The 23,139-nt window shown below is 44.9% G+C and overlaps 1 protein-coding gene across 4 annotated transcripts; it reads left to right on the top strand.

Moving 5' to 3' along the window:
• The first annotated feature begins 750 nt into the window (after positions 1-750).
• pxylp1 (2-phosphoxylose phosphatase 1) lies at positions 751-14,125 on the top strand. 4 transcript variants are annotated; one of them, XM_056611697.1, is made up of 6 exons: positions 751-936; positions 2,590-2,725; positions 7,438-7,623; positions 8,569-8,695; positions 11,290-11,429; positions 11,858-14,117. In XM_056611697.1, exons 2-6 carry the CDS (start codon positions 2,647-2,649, stop codon positions 12,868-12,870), a joined length of 1,545 nt encoding a protein of 514 aa, XP_056467672.1. In that variant the 5' UTR covers positions 751-936; positions 2,590-2,646; the 3' UTR covers positions 12,871-14,117. The 4 variants fall into 4 exon arrangements, with proteins under 4 accessions (XP_056467672.1, XP_056467673.1, XP_056467675.1 ...); XM_056611698.1 differs by lacking the exon at positions 751-936 and adding an exon at positions 944-1,184 and having other exon boundaries at positions 11,858-14,118; XM_056611700.1 differs by lacking the exon at positions 751-936 and having other exon boundaries at positions 2,623-2,725; positions 11,858-14,120.
• The last annotated feature ends 9,014 nt before the right edge of the window (positions 14,126-23,139 follow it).

The raw sequence follows: 23,139 nt of genomic DNA, 5'->3' as shown, positions 1-23,139 counted from the left end.
GTAAGTATGCGATTCATTAAGATTCATTAATCACAGAGCCTGTAATTAATTAGACACATTTTTTTTAATCGCTTGACAGCCCTAGATATATTATATAAATACCTATATATTTTATATTATTATTTTTATTATTATTATATTATATTATATTATACTATAGATATAGTCAGAGCTCCGGGAGTCCGCACACGGCAACAATAACTTCTCCTCCATGCTGTGGTTCACTCTGACAGCATGGTCAATGGGGCAGCAGCTAATTTGCATTAAAGCTACAAAACACCAGAAACAGCTTCAAAAACATGTTTTCTGGAACTCATATACTATGTTTACTTGTTGGGAAAACACCATAATATGTCTCCTTCAAACCAGTCTTCATCCACACACACTCCCACAACCAGCATGTGTTTACATATTTTATATCAACCCAAAATACTAAGACTTCAATGACATGACAAATTGTGATCGACATTCATTTGCTTTCAGCTTTATAAACATTATTGTATAAAAAATAGGCTTCATACATACGTTATACCATTGTACCTCATACCATTATTAGATTTGAAATATTATTTCCATCACGATTATTAAGATGCTTAATAATTACAAAGTTGATACTACATGTAACATGACACATACTCCCCATCCATCGGCATTGCATGACCATGGCATGTTCAAAGTTCAAAGTTTGTCCAGTAAACCCAAGAATGTACACGCCTCTTATTGTGTTACCACTACTTGTCCACTAGATGGCACTACTGAGCTTCAACATATGGAGATTGAATTGAGGCTGGACTGTCTGAGAACCATACGATCCTAGCAACAAACGTGGCGCTGATACTGCCGGCTGTCTGGACGCCAGTCGGTTCACCGTCCGTCATAATGATGAGCAGAGGAGCTGAGTGACGTGCGACTCACAGCCCTACACTACAACATCAGGTCAGTGTGCAGCGATCCCCCCGTTCTCTATTTTTTTGCTTTTTATGCTTTAGGATGATTTGGGATAGGCAGGAAGGTATTGGAGATAGAGGGGAGGACATGTAGCAAAGGACCACGGGCAGGAATCGAACCCGGGTCGCTGCGATCAGGACTGATCCTTCATACGCGCTCTATCCGGTGAGCCATTCCTCTGGTTCTGAACGCTCGTCTGGACGTTCACCCCTTGGCGTCCCGCGGTCATTGTAATGGTATGTGCCTATTTGTTGTTGACAATAGCGTGGGAAGCTAGCGATATAGTTCCAGTCAGCCGAACTACTTTGGTGAAGTTGAAACACTAAGGTGTTCAAGCAGCAGTGACACGTAGCCGTGCTCTGTAATGCGACGTGGGGACCAATTGATCTAAAGCGCGGTGATTGATTTGTAGATGGTTCATAAACTTCCCCATTTACATTTACTGAGCTTATTAACGCCGACCAACAAGGTAAAGACGGTTAGTAGCATTAGCAAACTTGCTAACTAGCAACCAATAAAACAACAACTTGCTGTGTTTCTTGCTGTGTCTTGCATTGCCGAGGAGAACAGAAACGTGCGCGTGCACGCGGGTTTGCATACGCCTCACGCATTCAGCTCGGTTGTTCATGCGCTGCTCGTGAGTTAATAAGGGGGCGCAGCGGCGCGCGCAGTGAGTGAGCCATGTTCGTTCTACCGGGGTCGTCATAACTGCATCCAGACTACCGTAGAGTATTTCGGTCTACTTAATGCTAGGGTTGCAGTAGCACTGCATTTAGTTGGTGGCTGTTTCGTCATTTCCCCCCCCCCCCCCCCCACACACACTTTGTTCTGTTTCCATCCAATTGCTGCTCGTGAATTAGATGGTTGGAGGAAAATTACATAAAGTGGCACGCTGTGTGTGTGTGTGTGTGTGTGTGTGTGGTGTGTGGTGTGTGTGTGGTTGGTGGTGTGTGTGTGTGTGTGTGTGTGTGTGTGTGTGTGTGTGTGTGTGTGAGAGAGAGAAAGAAACCATGTATGTTCATGCGCCAACATGCAGTAATGTCATTTAGATTATACAGTACTGTGGCTCATGTTATATGTCATCATGGGATGTGTTTCGCATCCATCCTTTCCAACGTTTAGATGTGACATGTCCTATGATTAAAATGAGCTCCCCTGGGTGACTTCCAGCGGATCAAGATTACAAAACAAGCAATTTAATTTAATATACAAGGCAGAAATCATCGCACTCGTGATATAATGTTGGCCTTTACACAGAACGGTGATAAAGAATCTGCTAGTATTATATAGCGGGTTTCATTTAAGAATTGACAGACTTCAGCTGTCTGAAGCAGAGAACAATAAAGTGAACTGGTAATAAGAATGAGGAACTGTCTAGGAATTGTACAGTATGGATTCCATACTGGATGCAATCATTTAATTCTGACACTTTACAACATTTACTAGCAGACCATTTCTTCTTCGTCTACAGTTCAGCCTGATGCTTTTCTCCCCCTAATTCTAGTACTATTATCTTTTACGAAATAATAAAAACAACACTTGATATTGTTTTCTACTTTAGTAATACTACTTTACTACTCTTTTAATCATGATCGTCTACTGTGTCCAGACTCGTTGCGTATGGTTGTCTTTATTTTCTAGGGTCTCGGCTGTAGGGATGGTGTGTGAGGTAAGGACGTGGACCAATCAGGTGACAGGATGCTAGCTCGGAACCGCTTCATCCTGCTGGTGTTGGTGGGGGCGGTGCTGGCTATCGTCAGCCTCAGCCTCCAGTTCTGTAAGTCACGACATGTTTGTTTGTTATATTGTCTCAAACACACAAATTTCTAGTTTTCCTACGAATAATGTGGTGTGCTTTGTGGAATTCAAATTTCCACCCAGATTATTTACAAATGTAGACAAATCCAAATATATTGAGATGAGCCTCCTAATGTCCATATTTCTGTAGTTTATTCTTAGTTTATTTCTTTGTCCCAACCATCCCCCCTCCTTTATAGCTTATCCTTTCTGTCCAACTGCCATGTAAACCTAGAGCCATTCATGTATTGTATTTGCATTATTGCACTCTAGGGCTGGTTTGCTGGCCATTACGATGGCAGAGAGACAGGCGGGCAGGCATGCTGGCGGGCTGGCAGACAGACAGACATTGATCACTGGTGCAATAAATTCTGCTCTCTGTTGGACGGATGAATGCAAACCAATGAAGATTCTAAAACACATTCTTGAACATTCTCTATTGGGCCTTCAACATCCCTGGTGGACTCAATCAGCAAGTGGGCATGGCTTAAAGTACTGGTTCAGTTTCCATTTTGTATTATATCTATGCTTCTATCTGAGACTCATCACTTCCACGTCTGCCAAAGATGTGTCAAGACTTTGATGTACCACACACCTTCATAAGATGAGATGGACTGATCCCAGACAGGAAGCCCAGCTTCCACAGAAGCAAATGCATAGAAGTAAAATAAAAGAGATAACCACTTATTATGTACATATACACAGTTATACATTTGTAGGGCATTCATACTGGTTAAAAAGTCATCAAAATGCAACCATTTCACTATGAGTAAGGATGACTGCTGTAGGGGAAGAGTCAAGCAGTCAGTAAAATAGGCATAGGGCAGGTTTAACTTCTCCTCCGACGGTTTTTGAAGAAGTGTCCACTATTCTGTTCTTTCTGCACTGGTACATGCTTCTGGTTGAATTAGAAACTCATTTTTGACACAGCAATGCATTTAAAAACATGCTCTCCTATGTTCCTCTGAAGCCCGGTTTCCCTATGGCCTATGCACAATACAAATGCAGCTGAACTGCAAGAAGTCACTGCATTGGAAGGTATCCGGTGCCAAACGTTGAGTTTATTCGAACGAAGCGTACTGTATTTAGGTCGTTCTTCTATAATATCTCCGTATAGTGTTGACAGCACCAAGTACTAAGTGTGCGAGCAACCCCGTAATGAGTTGTGAAACAGTTTGCAATAATCTTTTTAATTTCCCGTAACAACTATAATGTTTTACAGAAGTGTGTTGCCTTGTAACTAGATAAGGTTAGGATTGGATGCTTTTAAGCCACACAATGAGTCACTTTGCGTCGTTTGCGATAAAGATTATTTTTAAAGCACACAAGAAGAAGCCCATCAGCCATCTGCCCCTCTATTTCCTCTTTGCTCTTTGCTGTTGTGTTAGCCTTTCTCCTCAATGTTTTTCAGTGGAAATCTTGTCTTCAGTGTTTCTCTCCTGAAAATGTCTCAGGGTTTAGGTTGGGCGTTTCTGTACCGTGTGTATTAATCGTGGTAGCTGCTGTGTACATGTTCTCATAGCCCGTTACAAAAGGCCCATTATGTAGTGGACCATGCTTTAGTCAGGCTGCACAGCCAGAGCGGACATGAGCATGTTTGCGTGTGTGTGGGTGTGCTTGTGTTTTTGGCAAGGGGTGCACTGGGTGCCGAGGGGAACAGGTTGTAATAGTGAAAGGGCTTCAGTGTGTGGCTGCACTCCTCACTAGCACACAGTCTGCAGAATGCTCTCCATCGCTGCCCCACACCTTCTACTGGTCCTTCTCGCTGGTGAGTGAATCATGGGGATGGAAACGCTTCCGTAATGATTTGATGGGGGCATCTAATACAACTATTAAGATCACTCTCTGATATCTACTGTAAACATCCACTATGTTCTTTGGTTGCCTGTTTGGGTTTATGTTAATTAATTTGACTAGAACGCGACTAAGGCAGCTGATGAAATTGTAAAGACTTGCCATGATGAGTCTTATGTTGAGCCAGAATGGACAATTCCAACGTTGGTTTTCCTTATTGGAGTGGTAGTTCTCTGTTCAGAGTTTTTGCGTGAGGCAAGCTAGATATTCAGATTGTCCCAGGGAGTTCCCTGTCAGCTTTTCATTTGAGTTGCCATCACCTTCACTGGGCTGAGGACATAAAGGGATGCTTCAGTATTTAGATCCTCTGGAATTGGAGTGGGAGTCGCCATATCCAGCCCCACAGCCAAACCATGCCGTCTTCAGCTCTACTGTGAAACCAGCTGCAGATGGGTCGTTTACCTTTCCGTTCGGCCAGACAAAAACAAAGGGTGGATATTGCAGCGTGTCTGCGCCAACGCAAAAGAGGGAGAAGGTGAAGACTGACCGACTGCTATGCAGAATCCTCCCACGTTGTGTTTGTGCAAAGAGCTTGCAGTGCCGTACCGGTGTTGGTGTCGTGGCAAGACGAATCCTGATGCACTTGTGGTCTTTTATGTGAGGCAGCAGGTGCCCGTCTACTTTGCAGTTAACTCCCACAGTAACACGCAATGTTTGGCTAGTTCAGGGGCTCCTTTCACAGTAGCCAGGGGTTCTTGTGTGTGTGTGAGGGAGAGCCTGCTACATACAAATCTGTGAGAGGAAAAGTGCAAGGAGACCGCTTTCGGTGGTTTTTGTACCGGCACTGCCAGTAGGGACCCCCCCCAATTTTCTTTTCTTCCCTGTGTTCCGTCTCGTTCCTGAATGAGAGGAGCTGTTCCCTTCCCACACCTCCTGGTTAATGATGAGGGCATTTCTTTTTGCGGGGGTCAAAATGTTCTCTGGTCTCCAGGGCAACATCGGTGGGGGGGAAGGGGGAAGGGGGAACAGGTCTGAATTATAGACCCTTCTTTTATTTTCCAGTTTATGCCTTCATTATTACTTAACTCAAACAAGCCTTTGAAGAATATACAGTTACCCTTTTTGGGTTGTAGAGAGTCGGGAGGTGAGCACAAACAGTAGGACATTTGACGAGGAAATTGGACAGTGATCTCAGCGTGATTCATACAGTAAAAGCACTAATGTGACGGGGAGAGATTTTAAATGTGGATGTCGTCTGGCATATAGCCTACTGGAAAACTATTTGTCTTGCTAGTCAATGCCTCCAGTGTTGAGTGGAAAGAAATACTAAGCAAACATGCCCATTTTATGCCCATCCAAGTTCCATTCTTACTAGGGGTAACACAAGAAAATTCACCATTGTGCCATCCAAAAGTCTCCTTAGGCAATTTTCACCGTTAGATGTACCAACTCTGTGTTTCTTTTCAGCACAGTCCCCAGATTTATTTCATATTCATGACAGACGAGCTGCTGACAAAACTCTAACGCCCCTAGCCTCCCTGAAACCTAACATTAGTTCCTGATGCCCTCCCTTTGTGGTCAGACAGACTGTTGTTTGCACTGACACACCTGTGCCATCCGGCTGCACCCTGTGGTCATGTATTATTAGGTGAGTGCTGCATGCAGCGCTCAACTATTGTTCTTCATAAGTTTTATTAGGTGAGTGCTGCATGCAGCGCTCAACTATTGTTCTTCATAAGTTTAATTTGTTCTTTCCTCTTCATTAGGTGAGTGCTGCATGCAGCACTCAACTATTGTTCATAAGTTTTATTCTTTCTTTCTTCATTATTCTCTACAAACTTTGGGACCTATCTCCTTCCACAATTTTTCACCTAGAGACTCCATTCCAATTTTTTAATGTTCAGAATAGCTTGGAATCGCGCACTTCTATTCAGATTTTTTAAATATCTTATACTTTTTAAGATATTCTACTCCTAAAATCCAGAGTCAATGGGAGGCCTCCCATTGTAGTTACGTGACGTCTTAACTGTTTAAGACGTAACTAAATCAATTTGCAACCGTTTATCTTCGTTCAAACCATTTAACATATCTACACACTTGTATCTTCATATTCTACAGTTGTCCCATTGAAGCCATCTGCCCATTCTGACACTTAAATTACTTAAGACATCGTAACTCGGTCAGATTTCCACCGGTTACCATCGTTCACACCTTTAAACAAATCCACACACTTGTATCTTCAATTTCGATATCATTTAAACTTTATTCAGAATCACGGTTTTAGTTTCATACCGCCTCCTTTTTTTAGTTGGTCTCATTGACTTACGTTGAAACTGGAGCGTGAGGACGTTCAGGCAGTGTTGCCAGATTGGGCGGTTTTTCCCGCTCTATTGGGCTACTTTTAATCACACACCGGCTCGCTATTCTCTTAAAGACCTCTCACTCACTCACTCACTCACTCACTCACTCACTCACTCACTCACTCACTCACTCACTCACTCACTCACTCACTCACTCACTCACTCACTCATCACTCACTCACTCACTCACTCACCTCACTCACTCACTCACTCACTCACTCTCATCTCACTCACTCACTCACTCACTCACTCACTCCACTCACTGCACGCACTCACTCACTCACTCACTCACTCACTCACTCACTCACTCACTCACTCACTCACTCACTCACTCACTCACTCACTCACTTGATTTAAGCCATTTAACATTTCTTTATGTCTTAATCTATGTGGTTTTATAAAAAAATATTTACAACCTCACTTTATACCACAGCACTCACTGCATTTTCTGCAGGAAATGCATTTTCTAGTTATTATTATTATTGCTCAGTTCTCCTTCTCCCTGACCTATATTTCCCCCCGGTCCTTGTCTCCCCAGTGAACCTGATGCCCACCACTCCCCTGGAGAAGGAGCAGGTCCCGGGGGGGGCGGCGGGGACCGGCCTGGGGAAGAGCAGGAAGAGGGTCATCCCTGTGCCCCACACCAAAGCCCCAGAGCTGGACCCCATCGCCGAGGCCTATGGCTACTGCAACACTCCCAACCGCACGGAGCAGGCCTGGGAGGGTAAGAGAGTCCTGAAGCCTTAATGAATCAGCTGTCGTTGCTCCGTTATATAACCTGGATGAAGCTGAAAGGCGGAATGTAGATGTGAATGTGAATGGAATTCCAAGGCGCCAATTAGTATTCACTCTGCTTACTGGAATCCTTCAGTTCTGAGTTCACTCTCCACCATGCCCGACCAGAATAATTCATACCTTTTGGAGTTTCCATTGTAACAATCCCGCTCTAAGGTTAAACAAAGACCATGTTGCCCTCAGGGATCAGACAAAACAGCTGAACAAAGTCAAAAGGATCCTACCCTGGGGCAAACAGCTTAAGACAACACAACTGACCTGTATTAATGTTATTAAGGGGTGCATTAAGCATCCCACAATTATGGTTTTAATTGCAAACTCAAGTAATTTCAGTTGATTGACTTCCTTCTATGACTCAAGGCCAATATGAAGCAGGTGTAGTCTAACCCTACCCACCTGGTTACATAGCCATGCCGGGGACTAACTACCAAACATAACGGCAAGCTAAATTAAGCTACAGTGTTTGGATCGTTACAAACTACAAAACATGGCGTTTGTAACTATACAAAATATATGTGTGTTGCATGTGGCAAAACATATTATTTTAAAGATGATTTTGAAGAAATAAACTCTCAAACACGGGCACAAAGTGGCCTGTTTTGACATACACAGACTAGGCTGCATTACATTGTACAGTACTTGAACTGCACTGATGGCTCAGGATGTGAAAGGACACACACACACACACACACACACACACACACACACACACACACACACACACACACAACACACACACACACACACACACACACACACACACATGTCCATAGTGACGTGAACGATGGTGGCGTTGAATCCTTGCATTGAAGAGGAAGACGAGGTGGGACAGCCACTATGATTCTGATGCGAGCGGAACTGTTTCCTCTTCCAGGTCACAGTCCCGCGGACTACACCCTGCTCTCCGTTCAAGTCATGATTCGCCATGGCGACCGCTACCCCCTCTACTCCATCCCCAAGACCAAGCGTCCGACCATCGACTGCACGCTGTCCCCCAACAGGTGCGCACAATCCTCCCCTTCTAGATACATAGATAACAACTTTATTAATCCCCCGGAGGGGAAACTCCTTTGTCCCAACAGCCCAGCAGTAGTTGAACAGTAGTTAAAAATACAAAGTACTAATGAAAACAGAAATAGAGGCTAAAGTAAAGGCTGAAATCAAAACTAAACAGGGCTAACAAAACAAACAGTATCAATTATAAAGAGGCCCAGTACCAGTACTTCACAGGATATTAAAGTGTAAAAATGCAAATGTTGGGCATTGTAGTTTTTGGATGACACACACTTTTGGTTTTACTTGAGGGACAAGGTCTTTGTTGGAGGATGCCGCACTTGCCCTGACGCGTTGGACTGGGTGTAGCGCACCACTGACTTTAAATGAGTGATGCTCGTGTCTAAGTATCCCCGGTGTGAGGTATGCCCTACTTTCTCTCCATTCACTTCGTCTGCTTGTTTCCTCCTACAATCAGAACTTGACACACTGTGTGATACATCAGCAGGTGGGCTGGTGAGCTACTGGTGCAGATGGTTACACATAGATGCTATATATATATATATATCTGTGTGTGCGGAGAGCGCTGGAGCATAGCTGTTGATGGGTTAATCTCGCTCGATTTGAGCAGCACACTCCCTGAGCAATCCTGGCTAAGCACGACAGGGACGTCTAGTTAGCCCCGCTATACATCCTCTGCCTAGGGCGATACACATGCAATCGTACTTTCACCCACACACATGCAAACACGTGTTTAAATACACATGCAGAGTGTGTGGTTTAAGGTGAGGAGGGTGACGGAGAGAAGAGGGTGAGGAGGGAGGAGGGGGTGAGGAGAGAGACGGGGCTGAGGAGAGAAGGGTGAGGAAAAGCGGAGACGGGGTAGAGGAGGGAGACGTAGAGAAGGGAGTGAGGAGAGATGGAGAGAAGGGGGTGAGGAGAGATAGAGAGGGGGATGGGCAGAATGGTGACACTACACAAGGCTTGTATTGGGATTGCTTGGATAAGCAACAGCTTCATGTGGGTAGAACGAAGGGTGGGTGTGTCTGTGTGTCTGTTTGTTGCTGTTGGCACCAGCTCTCGCCCACCGTCTCTGTCTGCGGTTAACTGAGCCCGCCACAGCTGGGAGACATTTCCGTCCTCGTTTCTCTTTCTCTCTGTCTCTCTTCCTCTTGTATACAGGGACTCAAAATTAACTTTGTCATTCTCCCGTGGTCCTCTCTCCGGCTGGTCACCGTCATCCAAGCGTCTCCATATTCACCTTCTCGTTTGGCCGGCTTAATTATTTTACGGTGTACTACGCACGTACGCACGCACAAACACACACCCACACACAGGCGCGTGCACAAACCCACACGGACACACACACACACACATGCACAAACAAACAAACGCACACACTGACTAATCTGCCTCCCGGTCGTATGCCAGTGATGCTAATCCCTTGTTTAATGTAATTGCGCTCCATAATCTGCAGTTGGCAACAATCATCTTAATAGGGCAGCCGGGGGTATCTTAGTGTGAGCCGGCTGGCCAGCGCACATTCCCTCCAGTAGCCAGACACCCAGCGGAGCCAATTAAGATATGGATCAGCCAATTTCCAGTCAGCGCAAAAGGACACGCAGAACGGCTTTTACTGCGGCTGCATGCTAGTGATGGTTCTACCTGTTCAGCCTTGTGGGGACTAGCCCGGTAATATAGTGAAGTGTGTGTGTGTGTGTGTGTGTGTGTGTGTGTGTGTGTGTGGTGTTGGTGTGTGTGTGTGTTGTGTGTGTGTGTGTGTGGTGTGTGTGGTGTGTGGTGGTGTGTGTGTGTGTGTGTGTGCGTGCATTGAGCTACAGTGAGCTACAGCAAAGATAAAAACATGCCATGAGGTCTGCCTCAAGGAGAAGATCACAGATGAATAGTATGCACGCTGGTTTGTAGTGGCCTCTGTATTGAATTAAAGAAAAGGAATTATGTTATAGCTCCTAGTTGTGTGGCTGTGTACAAGAGAGTAGTCTCTGTGTTTCAAGGTCATTCTTTAAAGCTGAGCCATGGAAGTGGAATGTTGTATATCCAGTCCAATCTCTGATCTCCATGGAAACGGTGTGTGTGTGTGTGTGTGTGTGTGTGTGTGTGTGTGTGTGTGTGTGTGTGTGTCCAAATGCGTCAGTGCCTGTGCCCACACGCATTAGTCCCTCGTTTGGCCTCTTAGGTCTTTAATCCGAGACCACTGTGTCACAGCCCCTACACAGAAAACATATTACTGGGTAATCTTCAATCATCTCTGATCTATTGGGTCTGACTGCTTCTCTCATGCCACTGCATGTGCGCTGTATGAACATGAGAGATTATCCTTTTTTATTCCCACCCACACACTTTGTGCAGCGTCTGTTAGGGCAGTGCTGTGTTAGAGCGACACCTGGTGGCACGTTTTGGAAATGTATGTACTACTGAGAGAGTTGGGGGACTTTTGGTTGTTTCAAGACAAACAACCAAAACAACTTTTTTTCTTTTACAATTGGGCCAAATGGAAGGTAACCCCGTACTGTTCGTCTCCCCACCCATTCCATCCATCCATACAACCCCTCCCATCATCCAAACCCCAACCATCCCCCAGGAAGCCTTCCCACCCCCAGCTGAGCGCCTTCATCAGCCACATGGCCAACGGGGACCGCGGCCACTGGGAGTCCACCCTGGGCTCCGTGCCCCGCCTGCCCAACCACAGCGCCTGTGAGATGGGAGAGCTCACGCAGACAGGTGGGTCCTCCGCTTCACCGCCCTGGGCTCTACAGGGGATAGCTCTCCCCATAGGTAGAAGGACACTGTTCCCTCGTCATACAATCACCTAGTTTAAAATGAGGGTCATCAAAAGATTATAACTAGTCTCTACTATAATTGTTTAATAAATAACTATTCAGTGGTTATTATTTATATTTGGTATACAGACAAGACCTTAGAGTATCCTCTTCACAGAACGTCCTGTTCGTGGAGTGAAAAACCTTTCTCTGGTTTGGCCAAACCAAGCTGTAGGGGTGTGGCTAGTGTGTGCTTGTCACACACCAGTTTTATTAGCATCATTGTATGTGTAGTGGGTGTAGGCCAGCATGGTTCATAAGTCAACAGGTCATGAGTTGGAGAGGCCTTTCACCTACGTCTCTCGCTCTCTCTCCCTCTCTCCTCCCCAGGCGTGGTGCAGCACCTGCGCAACGGCCAGCTCCTCCTCCAGGCCTACAAGCGCCACAGCCTCCTCCGCTCGGGCTGGTCGCCACGGCAACTCTGGGTGGAGACCACGGGCAAGAGCCGCACGCTGCAGAGCGGCCTGGCCTTCCTCTTCGGCTTCCTGCCCGACTTTGACTGGCCCAAGGTGACAGTGCGCCACCAGTGGAGCACGCTGTTCTGCGGCGCCGCCTGCGACTGCCCCGCCCGCAACCGCTACCTGGAGGAGGAGCAGCGGCGGCAGTACCGCCTGCGCGTGGGCGACGCCCAGCTGGAGAGCACCTACGCCGAGATGGCGCGCGCCCTTGGCCTGCCCAACCGCCAGCTGCGAGCCGCCAACCCCATAGACTCCCTGCTGTGCCATCTGTGCCACGGCCTGCCGTTCCCCTGCCTGCAGACGGCGGCCGGCGGGGGCGGCGCCAAGGCCTGCCTGACCATGGAGCAGTTCTCGGTCATCCGGCGCCAGCAGCTGGACGACGAGGCGGACAAGCGGCAGGTGGGGCTGTACCGCAAGTACGCCGTCCTGGCAATGCACCCCTACCTGAACCGCACGGCGGCCCGCATGGAGCGGGCGGCGCGGGCCAAGCCGGGCACGGCGGCTGCGGAGGTGGCGCTGGCGCTGGCGGCGGCGCACGATGTCACGGTGGCGCCGCTGCTGAGCGCGCTGGGCCTGGAGGAGGCCCGCTTCCCCCGCTTCGCCGCCAGGGTGGTGTTTGAGCTGTGGAGGAGCCCCCCCGCGGCGGGGGGCAAGCCGCCGGCGAAGGGCAAGGGCAAGGGCACGCCCGGCGGCGAGGCGTTCGTCCGGCTGCTGTACGACGGCGAGGACGTGACCTTCCACACGGCGTTCTGCCGCGCCCACAAGCGCCACGGACCCCGGCCCCTGTGTCCCCTGAAGAACTTCCTGTCGTACGTGAGGAGGGACATGTTGGCCCTGCTGAACGCCTCGTCCTACCAGGAGGCCTGCTACAAGCGGCCCGGCTGAGGGGTGGTCCCCAAGGACCCCCGGAGCGTGGGCATTACAGAGATGACACATCGTCCAGGGCTTTGGTTTCCTTCTTTTTATTTTGTTTCATTTCCACTTCTTTTTATGATGGTGCTTTTGTGCTGTTGATAGTGTCTTAAAGAGTAGCTAAGTGCAGTATCCACAAACCTCAGGAGGACCAAACTAAACCGGTGGCCGGGTGCTCGCTCTCCATGCCCCTGGGCAGGAAGAGGAGTCATCACCTCGAGAGGGACGGAACAATAGCCAGCGATGGCCAGAGATGGCGCTGTAGATAAGGTTTGATGGAAATGTTTGGTTCCTGTTAGAAAATGTTTTTTTATGTCCCTTTACATTCCTTTAGTTTATACACATTCTTCCTTAAGGTCGGAGGGCTCTGTTCCTTGAGTTTGACCTCTGCCCTATTCAGATCAAGTTGACAGCAATGTCATTAAGAAACCAACAATTGTAAACCTTTGTACACCGCTTTTTCTAAATATTGTCTTTTCAGAACATGTTTGTACGCTAAATGCAATTGGTCGGAAATACAACAGCACATGGCCACTTTAAATCTCTACCTTTTCTATAAGAGGGAAATGTCGTTGGGTGTTGAAATGTCGTTGCTTGATGCTAACATTAACTGCCTGTTTGAGAAGGGAGAAAGACCGGGGAAATAAACCTCACAATGCTGGATTAGTAATTCCTGTTTAATGTGTAGTCAGTATTAAACATTTAGAGTTTAAGGGAAAACATGAGTCCTCTGCCTTGTTATTTCATTACTTATTTTCATGACTAACTGTTGAAACTTTTTTGTAATAAGAAACTTGAAATTTGTTCATTGATGGTTTGCTCCGTAAGAAGGGAGCAACAAACTATGGTTTAGCATTCAACTCACTAAAGCACATAGCGAGGTTTTATAAACGCACAAATGGTATTCAAATCATCATTCGTAGTCACTCATTTGATTTGAGGATATTGTCAATACTGGAAGATCTTAATTATGGGATTCATCATGATTAATGTTATCAATTTTTATAATAATGATGAGGAAAATGAATGGCTTTTCTTTTCTCATTTGCTGACCTAATATATTAGCATCCGATTAGTTTTGAAAGAACCCCATTGTATTTTCTGCATGCCAGGCATAACAAGAACAGTTATCCCTTGGGGCTGCTTCTAGTGACTTAACACTCTTGTGCACTCACACTAGGCCATCTGGCCGTGGCCGTGGCCGTTTTCACACCTAACCGTGCTCAAATCTGCCAGTGTGAGTGTGGCCAGTCTGACCAGGGCCCCGTTTCCCGAAAGCGTCGTTAGCCTAAGTGGATCGTGAAGTGCGTCGAAAGGGCATCGTAGAGTTTTCACCGCGTTTCCCGAAAGCATCGTGGGGAACGAACGTCTTGAAAACGCTCGTAGCTAACGAGTACTCCAGGGGTGCTCGTAGGTACTCGTAGGACGCTAAGAGCATCGTCAGCTATAGCCTCAGTGGCGACACCATCGGACATTCCGTCTATTGGATGCGTTTTATTAAAACGCATTGCGCCTTTATGTTCTTAGTTTGGTAATTAATAAAGATTATTAATTAATTTATTAATAAAGATGTTAAAATGGCCAAAATAAAACGGGACAGTCCAGAAAATGTTTGCGCAGGCAGGGCACTCAAAATGTGTGAGAGAAAGTGGGGGGATTTGTGCAGACTGACATAGGCTACTCATAAAACGTAGCATAAAATAATGTAAAAAATTAAAAAAATAAAAGAAATAAAATAAAATAAATTATAAAAAACAAGCAAAGGAGGCAGGCCAAAAGGCTGGGATATGGTGGGGATTGGTCCCGTTGACGGGAATGTTTAGTGACATGTGGGAGGGTGGAGGGGGTTAAAAAAAAGTCTCAATCACTCTTCGACGCGCATGAAAACCAGCCGCGTAGTTATGAGGGAGGCCGTCCTCACACCGATCTTCCTCATCGTCATCGTCCTCAACGTCCTCCGGTTCAAGCAATGCCACCCCAGCCTTAGCTGCAATGTTGTGCAACATAGCCGCCCGTCACACAAATCACGGCGCATGACTTGGCCGGCGCGAAAACTGGAGCCCTCCGCCTGACATGTGAAGGCATCTAAAGCGCAACTTCCACCTCCCGATCGTGCGCTCAACGATGCACCGGGCCAGACGGTGGGCTTCGTTGTAGGTATTCCTCATCAATACATACCTTACCCTATTTCCGGAGGTGGCTTTTATAGCCAATCAAATTATCAATCAAGGAAACCCTTATGCGGAATCAGATTAAGTCGGCTCTCTTTGCTGCGCAAAGCATGTTTCAGAAATCAGCCCATTAAGATAAATGTAGTTTGTCACACAAGCTATTTTAATTTTTGGTCATATGGAATTATTACAGGGGGGAAAATGCCGTGAAACGCACAGTGCATTCAGGATTAGGACTGATATATGTCGGTTTAAGCCTAATCAATTGTGTTTTAAATGTCTTTTAGCATTCATATAATTGCAGTCTATTTTTTTCGTAGGCTACTCTGCTGTTGTCCTCGATGGGGATATATTTTAACCCTTTTTAAAAAAATTTCCTGCGACATTCCTGCGTCTCCCCCTTCTACGGAGCCCATTTCAGCACCGTGTCAGTAGACAGTTACAATCCTACGACGTCGTGAGTGCAGCGAATGCGCGTTCACGTTAAGAGGAGTTTCGGGAAACGCTCCAAAGAAATTATCGATGGATCGCAAGATCCATCGGGAGAATGATCGTACGAGCGAAGATCCATCGTTATCGGGAACTGACACGGTGCTGAAATGGGCTCCGTAGGAGGGGGAGACGCAGGAATGTCGCAGGAAAATTGTGTTAAAAAAGGGTTCAAATAATCCCCATCAAGGACAACAGCAGAGGTAGCCTCCGAAAAAAATAGACTGCAATTAGATGAATGCTATAGCAAGACATTAAAACACAATTGATTAGGCTTAACCCGACATATATCAGTCCTAATCCTGATGCACTGTGCGTTTCACGGCATTTTCCCCCCTGAAATAATTCCATATGACAAAAATTAAAAAATTGCTTGTGTGACAACTACATTTATCTTAATGGGCTGATTTCTGAAACATGCTTTGCGCAGCAAAGAGAGCCGACTTAATCTGATTCCGCATAAGGGTTTCCTTGATTGATAATTTGATTGGCTATAAAAGCCCCTCCGGAAATAGGGTAAGGTATGTATTGATGAGGAATACAACGAAGCCCACCGTCTGGCCCGGTGCATCGTTGAGCGCACGATCGGGAGGTGGAAGTTGCGCTATATTAGATGCCTTCACAAGTCAGGCGGAGGGCTCCAGTTTTCGGCGGCCAAGTCATGCGCCGTGATATGTGTGACGGCTATGTTGCACAACATTGCAGCTAAGGCTGGGGTGGCATTGCTTGAACCGGAGGACGCTGAGGACGATGACGACGAGGAAGATCGGTGTGAGGACGGCCTCCCTCATACTACGCGGCTGGTTTTCATGCGCGTCGAAGAGTGATTGAGACTTTTTTTTAACCCCCTCCACCCTCCCACATGTCACTAAACATTCCCGTCAACGTGACCAATCCCCACCATATCCCAGCCTTTTGCCTGCTCCTTTGCTTGTTTTTTATAATTAATTTTATTTCTTTATTTTATTTTTTTTAATTTAATTTAATTTTTTACATTATTTTATGCTACGTTTTATGAGTAGCCTATGTCAGTCCTGCACAAATCCCCCCCACTTTCTCTCACACATTTTGAGTGCCCTGCCTGCGCAAACATTTTCTGACTGTCCCGTTTTATTTTGGCCATTTTAACATCTTTATTAATTACCAAACTAAGAACATAAAGGCGCAATGCGTTTTAATAAAACGCATCCAATAGACGGAATGTCCGATGGTGTCGCCACTGAGGCTATAGCTGACGATGCTCTTAGCGTCCTACGAGCAACCCCTGGAGTACTCGTTAGCTACGAGCGTTTTCAAGACGGTTCGTTCCCCACGATGCTTTCGGGAAACGCGGTGAAAACTCTACGATGCCCTTACGACGCACTTCACGATCCACTTAGGCTAACGACGCTTTCGGGAAACGGGGCCCAGGTCAATTTGGCCACTTGGGAGAGGTGTGCTGCCGGTGTGGGTACCATATGTGTTCGGCTGCCAGGTCGGTTCGGGGGTCCTAGATGCGCAATAATGACGCACTTCCTGTAAACGATGTCATTAAATGCGCATGCGCATACTAACGCTAACGCTGACGTATTTTTCCGCTCTTTAGGTAAGTATTAACGACCTCCTTTTCTTTTCTAATCTATGAATAATAATCAGATTGATGGCATTTCGGAGCTAATTATTTCAACCTTTTCAAATAAGCCTAGGCGTTTTTATGTGACTAAACACGCCACAAACTATTCTAAGCAGCATACTTGAGAAATAAAACAAAATAACTACAGCCAACTTATAAAAAAACAAAAACAATATAAAATAAATAGACATTTTAAAAATGAACTTCATTTGAATGAAGTTCTTTTTGGTTTTACTAGTAATGTTACTAGTAAAACCATGTTCTCTATAAAAAATAAATCAGTTGGGACTGACTTATGCAAATGAGAATCAATGCTCGATCATAAGCAGTAGTCATAGTTGAATGGGTGACATACCTTAATGGGCTTCTAAGGCGTATGAATGTAGCCTACGTTGTGTTCGATAAGACTCCTGTGAAGCGTTTGAATAGTGTAACATTGCAGAGTTTAAATATCTGTGCCCTGTTTCAGGTAGCTGGTTTTGAGGCAACCCCGTGTTTGTTTGCTCTGAGTTAATGGAAACTCTGGGTTTTCCGTTTCAGGTAGCAGGTTCAGCTCAACCGAGAGTTAGTTGCTGCGGCAACATACGCCGTGGGTCTAACCTGCTCGGGAGGTGGTTAGACCTACTCTGAGTTTGTTGTCTATAAGGCTGAAGGCAGCTCTCCGACAGAAGGAAGTGTTAGAAATGGCATGTCCTTTTCTACGAGAGCCTGCGGACGTAGAGGCTGCGATCCTCAAAGGGAATCTCCGTGAGGAACGATTATTAAGACCCCGGCTGGATATACTTTCTTTTCCTGATAATTTTCTTCACGAGTGCTATCGTTTTTCAGCGCAATCTATCATTTATTTAGACCACCTTCTCAGCCCCCATGTTAACTCTCAAACGCACCGGGGGCATGCTTTAAGTCTGGTTTTAAGTTGCATCTGGTTCTGGTTTTTGTACTTCATCTTCATTTGCTGCCAAGTCCTCTTAGGGCAACTCGGGTTGTTCCTGCGTAAATTGACACACACGCACACGCACACAAATTACATATCGAATAAGTGGAAGATATTAAACTTTCCTCTTATTTTTATTTTATTTTACTAATTTATTTTACTCACGCATTGACTTGTTCAGCTATTTCATGCCGAGCTCTCTCTCACGCTCTCGCTGCCGCGGGAGCGTATGCCGTTCTAATGAACGGCATACGCGTTCATTAGAATTTCCAATTCCGTGGGGGAAAAGTAAGTGGATCTACGCTTTTGGTCCATGTTTGATCATGTTATCAGAGATCCATTGATGATGGCTCTTCATAGTCAACAGGCACGCCCTCAACCCAGAGTGAACATACTCAGAGTTGATTAACCCAACGCTGATCACCTGTTCTGAAACCAAAAACCCAGAGTTGCTTTTCAACCCTGAACTCTGAGTCAACAAACTCAGGGCGCAGGATTAAACTCAGAGTATGTTAAACCAGCTACCTGAAACAGGCCTCTGGTAGCCTCTAGGTAGGATAACTGTCGGAGAGAAGAGGCCTAATGAATATGATTTGGGTTGGGAAGAATTTTAGATCTACAAGGCTCCACCTAGATTTGAACTCGGATCACTGGATTCAAAGTCCAGAGTGCTAAGCATTACACCATGGAACCTACATCAATAAAAATTGATGAATACAAAATTATCTAAAGTGTGAAAAATATATAGGCAAGGCAAGGCAGGCAACTTTATTTATCTAGCACTTTTCATACACAAGGCAGACTCAAAGTGCTTCACATATAAACATTGTCATACAATAAAATAAAATAATAGATATTTAGCTGAAAGCTAAAGCAACATAAAATAGAAAAAGGCATTTTAGTATTAAAATAGAAAATAAAGGCAAAGTTAAAAAAAGCTTTTTAGAAAGTGCAATGTATTTAAGATTTAGCAGAAAGCTACTGGCAAACATAAAAGTCTTCAGTCTTGTTTTAAAGGTGCTCAGAGTTGGGGCAAGTCTAAAATCCTCTGGGAGTTTATTCCAGCTATTTGTTGCATAGTAACTAAATCCTGCTTTCCCATGTTTTGTGTTTACTCTGGGGATAATTAACAGATTGGTCTCAGAGGATCTTAGTGGTCTAGAAGGCTGATGTAGAGGAAGCATATCAGTTAAATATTTTGGGCCTAAACCATGTAGGGATTTATAGGTTAGCAACATGATTTTAAAGTCAATTCTCTGACCTACAGGAAGCCAATGTAACGATTTCAGAATTGGTGTAATATGATCAAATTTTTTGGTCTTTGTTAGAACTCTAGCAGCAGCATTCTGAACAAGCTGAAGCTTGCTCAGAGTTTGTTTTGGGAGACCTGTAAGGAGACCATTGCAGTAATCAAGCTTACTAGTGATAAAGGCATGTACACGTTTTTGCAAGTCTTCGGTGGACATGAGCCCTCTAAGTCTTGCTACATTTTTAAGGTGATAATATGCTGATTTTGTAACTGATTTGATGTGACTGTCGAAATGTAAATCTGAATCCATGATAACCCCTAGATTTCTGGCTTTGATTGAGGTTTTCAGGGACAGAGAGTGAAGGTGTTCGGTTACTTTAAGCCTTTCCGTTTTAGAACCAAATACAATTATCTCTGTTTTGTCCTCATTTAGTTGAAGGAAATTTCGGCACATCCATTCTTTCACTTGCTCAATGCACTGGCACAGCAGATCTATGGGCCGATAGTCATTTGGTGATAGCGATACATAGATTTGCGTGTCATCAGCATAGCAATGATGGTCAATATTGTTATTTTGCATGATTTGCCCTAGTGGGAGCATGTAGATGTTGAATAAAGAGGGTCCTAAGATCGAACCTTGTGGGACTCCACATGTCACGTTGGTTGATTCTGATACAAAGTCGCCAATGGAAACAAAGTAGTTCCTATTTTGTAGGTAGGACCTGAACCAATTTAAGACGGTGCCTGAAAGCCCCACCCAGTTTTCTAATCTGTCCAGAAATAATGTATGGTCTACAGTGTCGAATGCAGCACTGAGGTCAAGTAGCATTAGTATTGAGATTTTGCCAGAGTCTGTGTTAAGACGGATGTCGTTTACAACTTTAATAAGGGCGGTCTCTGTGCTGTGCAGGGGTCGAAATCCTGATTGGAAGGTGTCATAGCATCCAGTTGATGCCAGGAAGTGATTAAGTTGCTGGAGGACAACTTTCTCAATGATTTTACTTATGAAGGGTAGATTTGATATTGGTCTGTAGTTGTTAATAACAGAGGCATCTAGGCTCCGCTTTTTTAAAAGGGGTTTAATAACTGCAGTTTTCAAAGCTTTTGGGAAATTGCCTGACTGGAGAGAGTTGTTAACTATCTGCAATATGTCTGCTGCTAGGCAGTCGAAAACATTCTTAAAGAGGTTGGTAGGTATAGTATCAAGGCAACAGGTGGATGTCTTTAGTTGTGTCACAGTTTCCACAAGATTTTGAGAGTCTATAACATTAAAGCATGCCATCCTTGCCACGTTATTTTTGCCTGAACAGGGTGGCAGTCCAACATTTTTGTTTGAAGTGGAGATATTGATGGCGCGTCTGATACCTTCAATTTTATCAGTATAAAAAGCTGCAAACTCATTGCATTTCTGCGTGGAATGGAGATCAGGTGGAATTTGTGTTGGGGGGTTGGTCAGTCTGTCAACAGTTGCAAACAGGGTTTTTGCATTATTAGTGTTGGTTTTAATGATATTGGAGAAAAATGTTTCTCTAGCATTTTTTAAGTCTAAATTGTAGGCACGGAGGCTCTCTTTATAGATATCATGGTGAATATGAAGTTTTGTTTTACGCCAGATGCGTTCAACCTTCCTGCATTCTTTTTTTCTGTGCTGTTACAGAAGCAGCTTTTCTCCAGGGTGCCTTTTGCTTTCCAGAAATCATTTTAACCTTATAAGGTGCAATGACATCTATGACTTTCAAAATTTTCAAATTAAAGTTTTCTACATGGGTTTAGAGGTGGTAGCAAGGAGATGGCCTTTTTAAAAAAGTACATTAGAATCTTCATTGATATACCGTTTTTTGACAGTGTTTGATTTTGTCTGTATGTCGGGAATAAAAGATATGTTAAAGAAAACACAAAAGTGGTCAGACAAGGAAGGATCAGTCACAGAGAGATCAGAAACATTGAGGCCCTTTGTGATAACCAGGTCTAGAGTGTGCCCCTTACAATGAGTAGCCTCTTTCACATGTTGAGACAGTTCAAATGTGTCCAAAATGGTAAAAAGTTTTTTTGCACACTTGTCATTCAAATCATCAGTATGAAAATTGAAGTCACCAGTTATAACTAGACAGTCAAATTCTGTGGAGATGCTAGACAATAATTCTGTGAAGTCATCGAAAAAAAATTCAGAATATGTGGGTGGCCTTTAAATAATTAATAGGAGAACTCTGGGGGAGCATTTCAATACAGCACTAAGGTATTCAAACGATGGAAAATCACCAAATAACATCTGTTTCCCCTGAAATACATTTTTTAATATAGCAGTAACCCCTCCACCTCTTTTTCCAGATCTACATGCATCAAAAAAGTTATAGTTGGGAGGAGCTGTCTCTATCAGAACGGTTGCACTGTTAATTTGTTCCAGCCATGTTTCAGTTAAAAACATAAAATCCAGTTTAGAAGTGGTAATAAAATCATTAACTAAAAATGATTTGTTATTAAGAGACCTCACATTAAGTAGAGCCATCCTGATGGTGTTGTTGATAGGCTTTAAGGTTGTTTTTGGTTTGGAGGCAATAGATATGAGATTTGTGAGGTTAGCAGTGTGTCTAAGTTTCCCTTTGTTTACTCTCTTAGTGGTTACAGCATGAATGCGAAAGTTGCCCTGCTTTGACGTAGGCAACCTTGGGTTCAGCAGATTATGTGAAACTTGCTATCAATGACACAGATATAAATTTGCTGCCAACATATTCCAGTCTCTTATATTCGGCTGGAAAATTGCAAAGGGAGGAGACATTGGGGCTGGAGTTGTTGTTGTAGCTATGGGAGAGATGAGGCTGGAGGTCATCGTCGATGGGGGAATGCAGAGGAGGGGGGTGGCCGTTCCTCGCCAAGCCAGCATCAGCGATGGGGGAAGGCACAGTGTTGATGGCGTCGGGCGGGCTGTTGTCTCTCTTCAAGGTCTGTGGGCTGTCTGCTATCTGTGTGTCAGATAGTGGCAGAGTAGATGTGTGGGGGAGGCTGTAGTCTCGCTTCTTCTCAGCTCGCCTCAATGGCGACTGGTTATTGTTCCGTCTCTGTCCGCACTGTCCGTCCGGACGCATCTCGGGGCTCAGGGGTGCATGGGTGGCAGGCGCGTTCGTGGACTCTTGAAGTGGCAGGAACCGGTTCTTCAGTGGCAGGGTTAATTTCAGTGACGGGCTAATCCGGCTGATACATGTAACTTTAGCGTTTAAGAACAATTGTATAATTCCAACTTATTGCCACCAACTTAAAAGTATTCATTCTCCATTCAGACTGCATTAAAGTCTTACTTTGAAATACAACAATAGTTGCAGATGTCCTGTGATAAAGTGTTGTCGAGTGTTGTCTCCAGTTCAAGGAGGCGTTGCTTCAAATCCTTGCAAGGGCAGTCAACCCCTTTGAACTGAAGCATCATTTTGAAATGCCATTAAGAAAGCACTTAATTTGTGGTAGCGTGGCCGAGCGGTCTAAGGTGTTGGATTTAGGCTGTAGTCTCTTTGGAGGCGTGGGGTCAAATCCCACCACTGCCAGTCAATGACCTGTGTCCAGGGACTATTTTGAAACTCTTTTCTCAAAAGGAAATACTGTGGACTGACAATGTCTCGCTTAAATATTTAGAATCCCCTCAGAAAACGACAACATTCCTTGAAGAATTGCACAAGGTCTTGTTTATGTTTCATTCTCACTTACCCAGTTGGGACTGACTTACGCAAATGAGAATCAATGCTCGATCATAAGCAGTAGTCAAAGTTGAATGGGTGACTTACCTTAATGAGCTTCTAAG

The sequence above is a fragment of the Gadus chalcogrammus genome, chromosome 16 (genome assembly GCF_026213295.1).
Source record: "Gadus chalcogrammus isolate NIFS_2021 chromosome 16, NIFS_Gcha_1.0, whole genome shotgun sequence".
Taxonomy (NCBI): Eukaryota; Metazoa; Chordata; class Actinopteri; order Gadiformes; family Gadidae; genus Gadus; species Gadus chalcogrammus.
The sequence above is the reverse complement of the archived record's forward strand: the minus strand, read 5'-3'. Positions and strand labels throughout refer to the sequence as shown.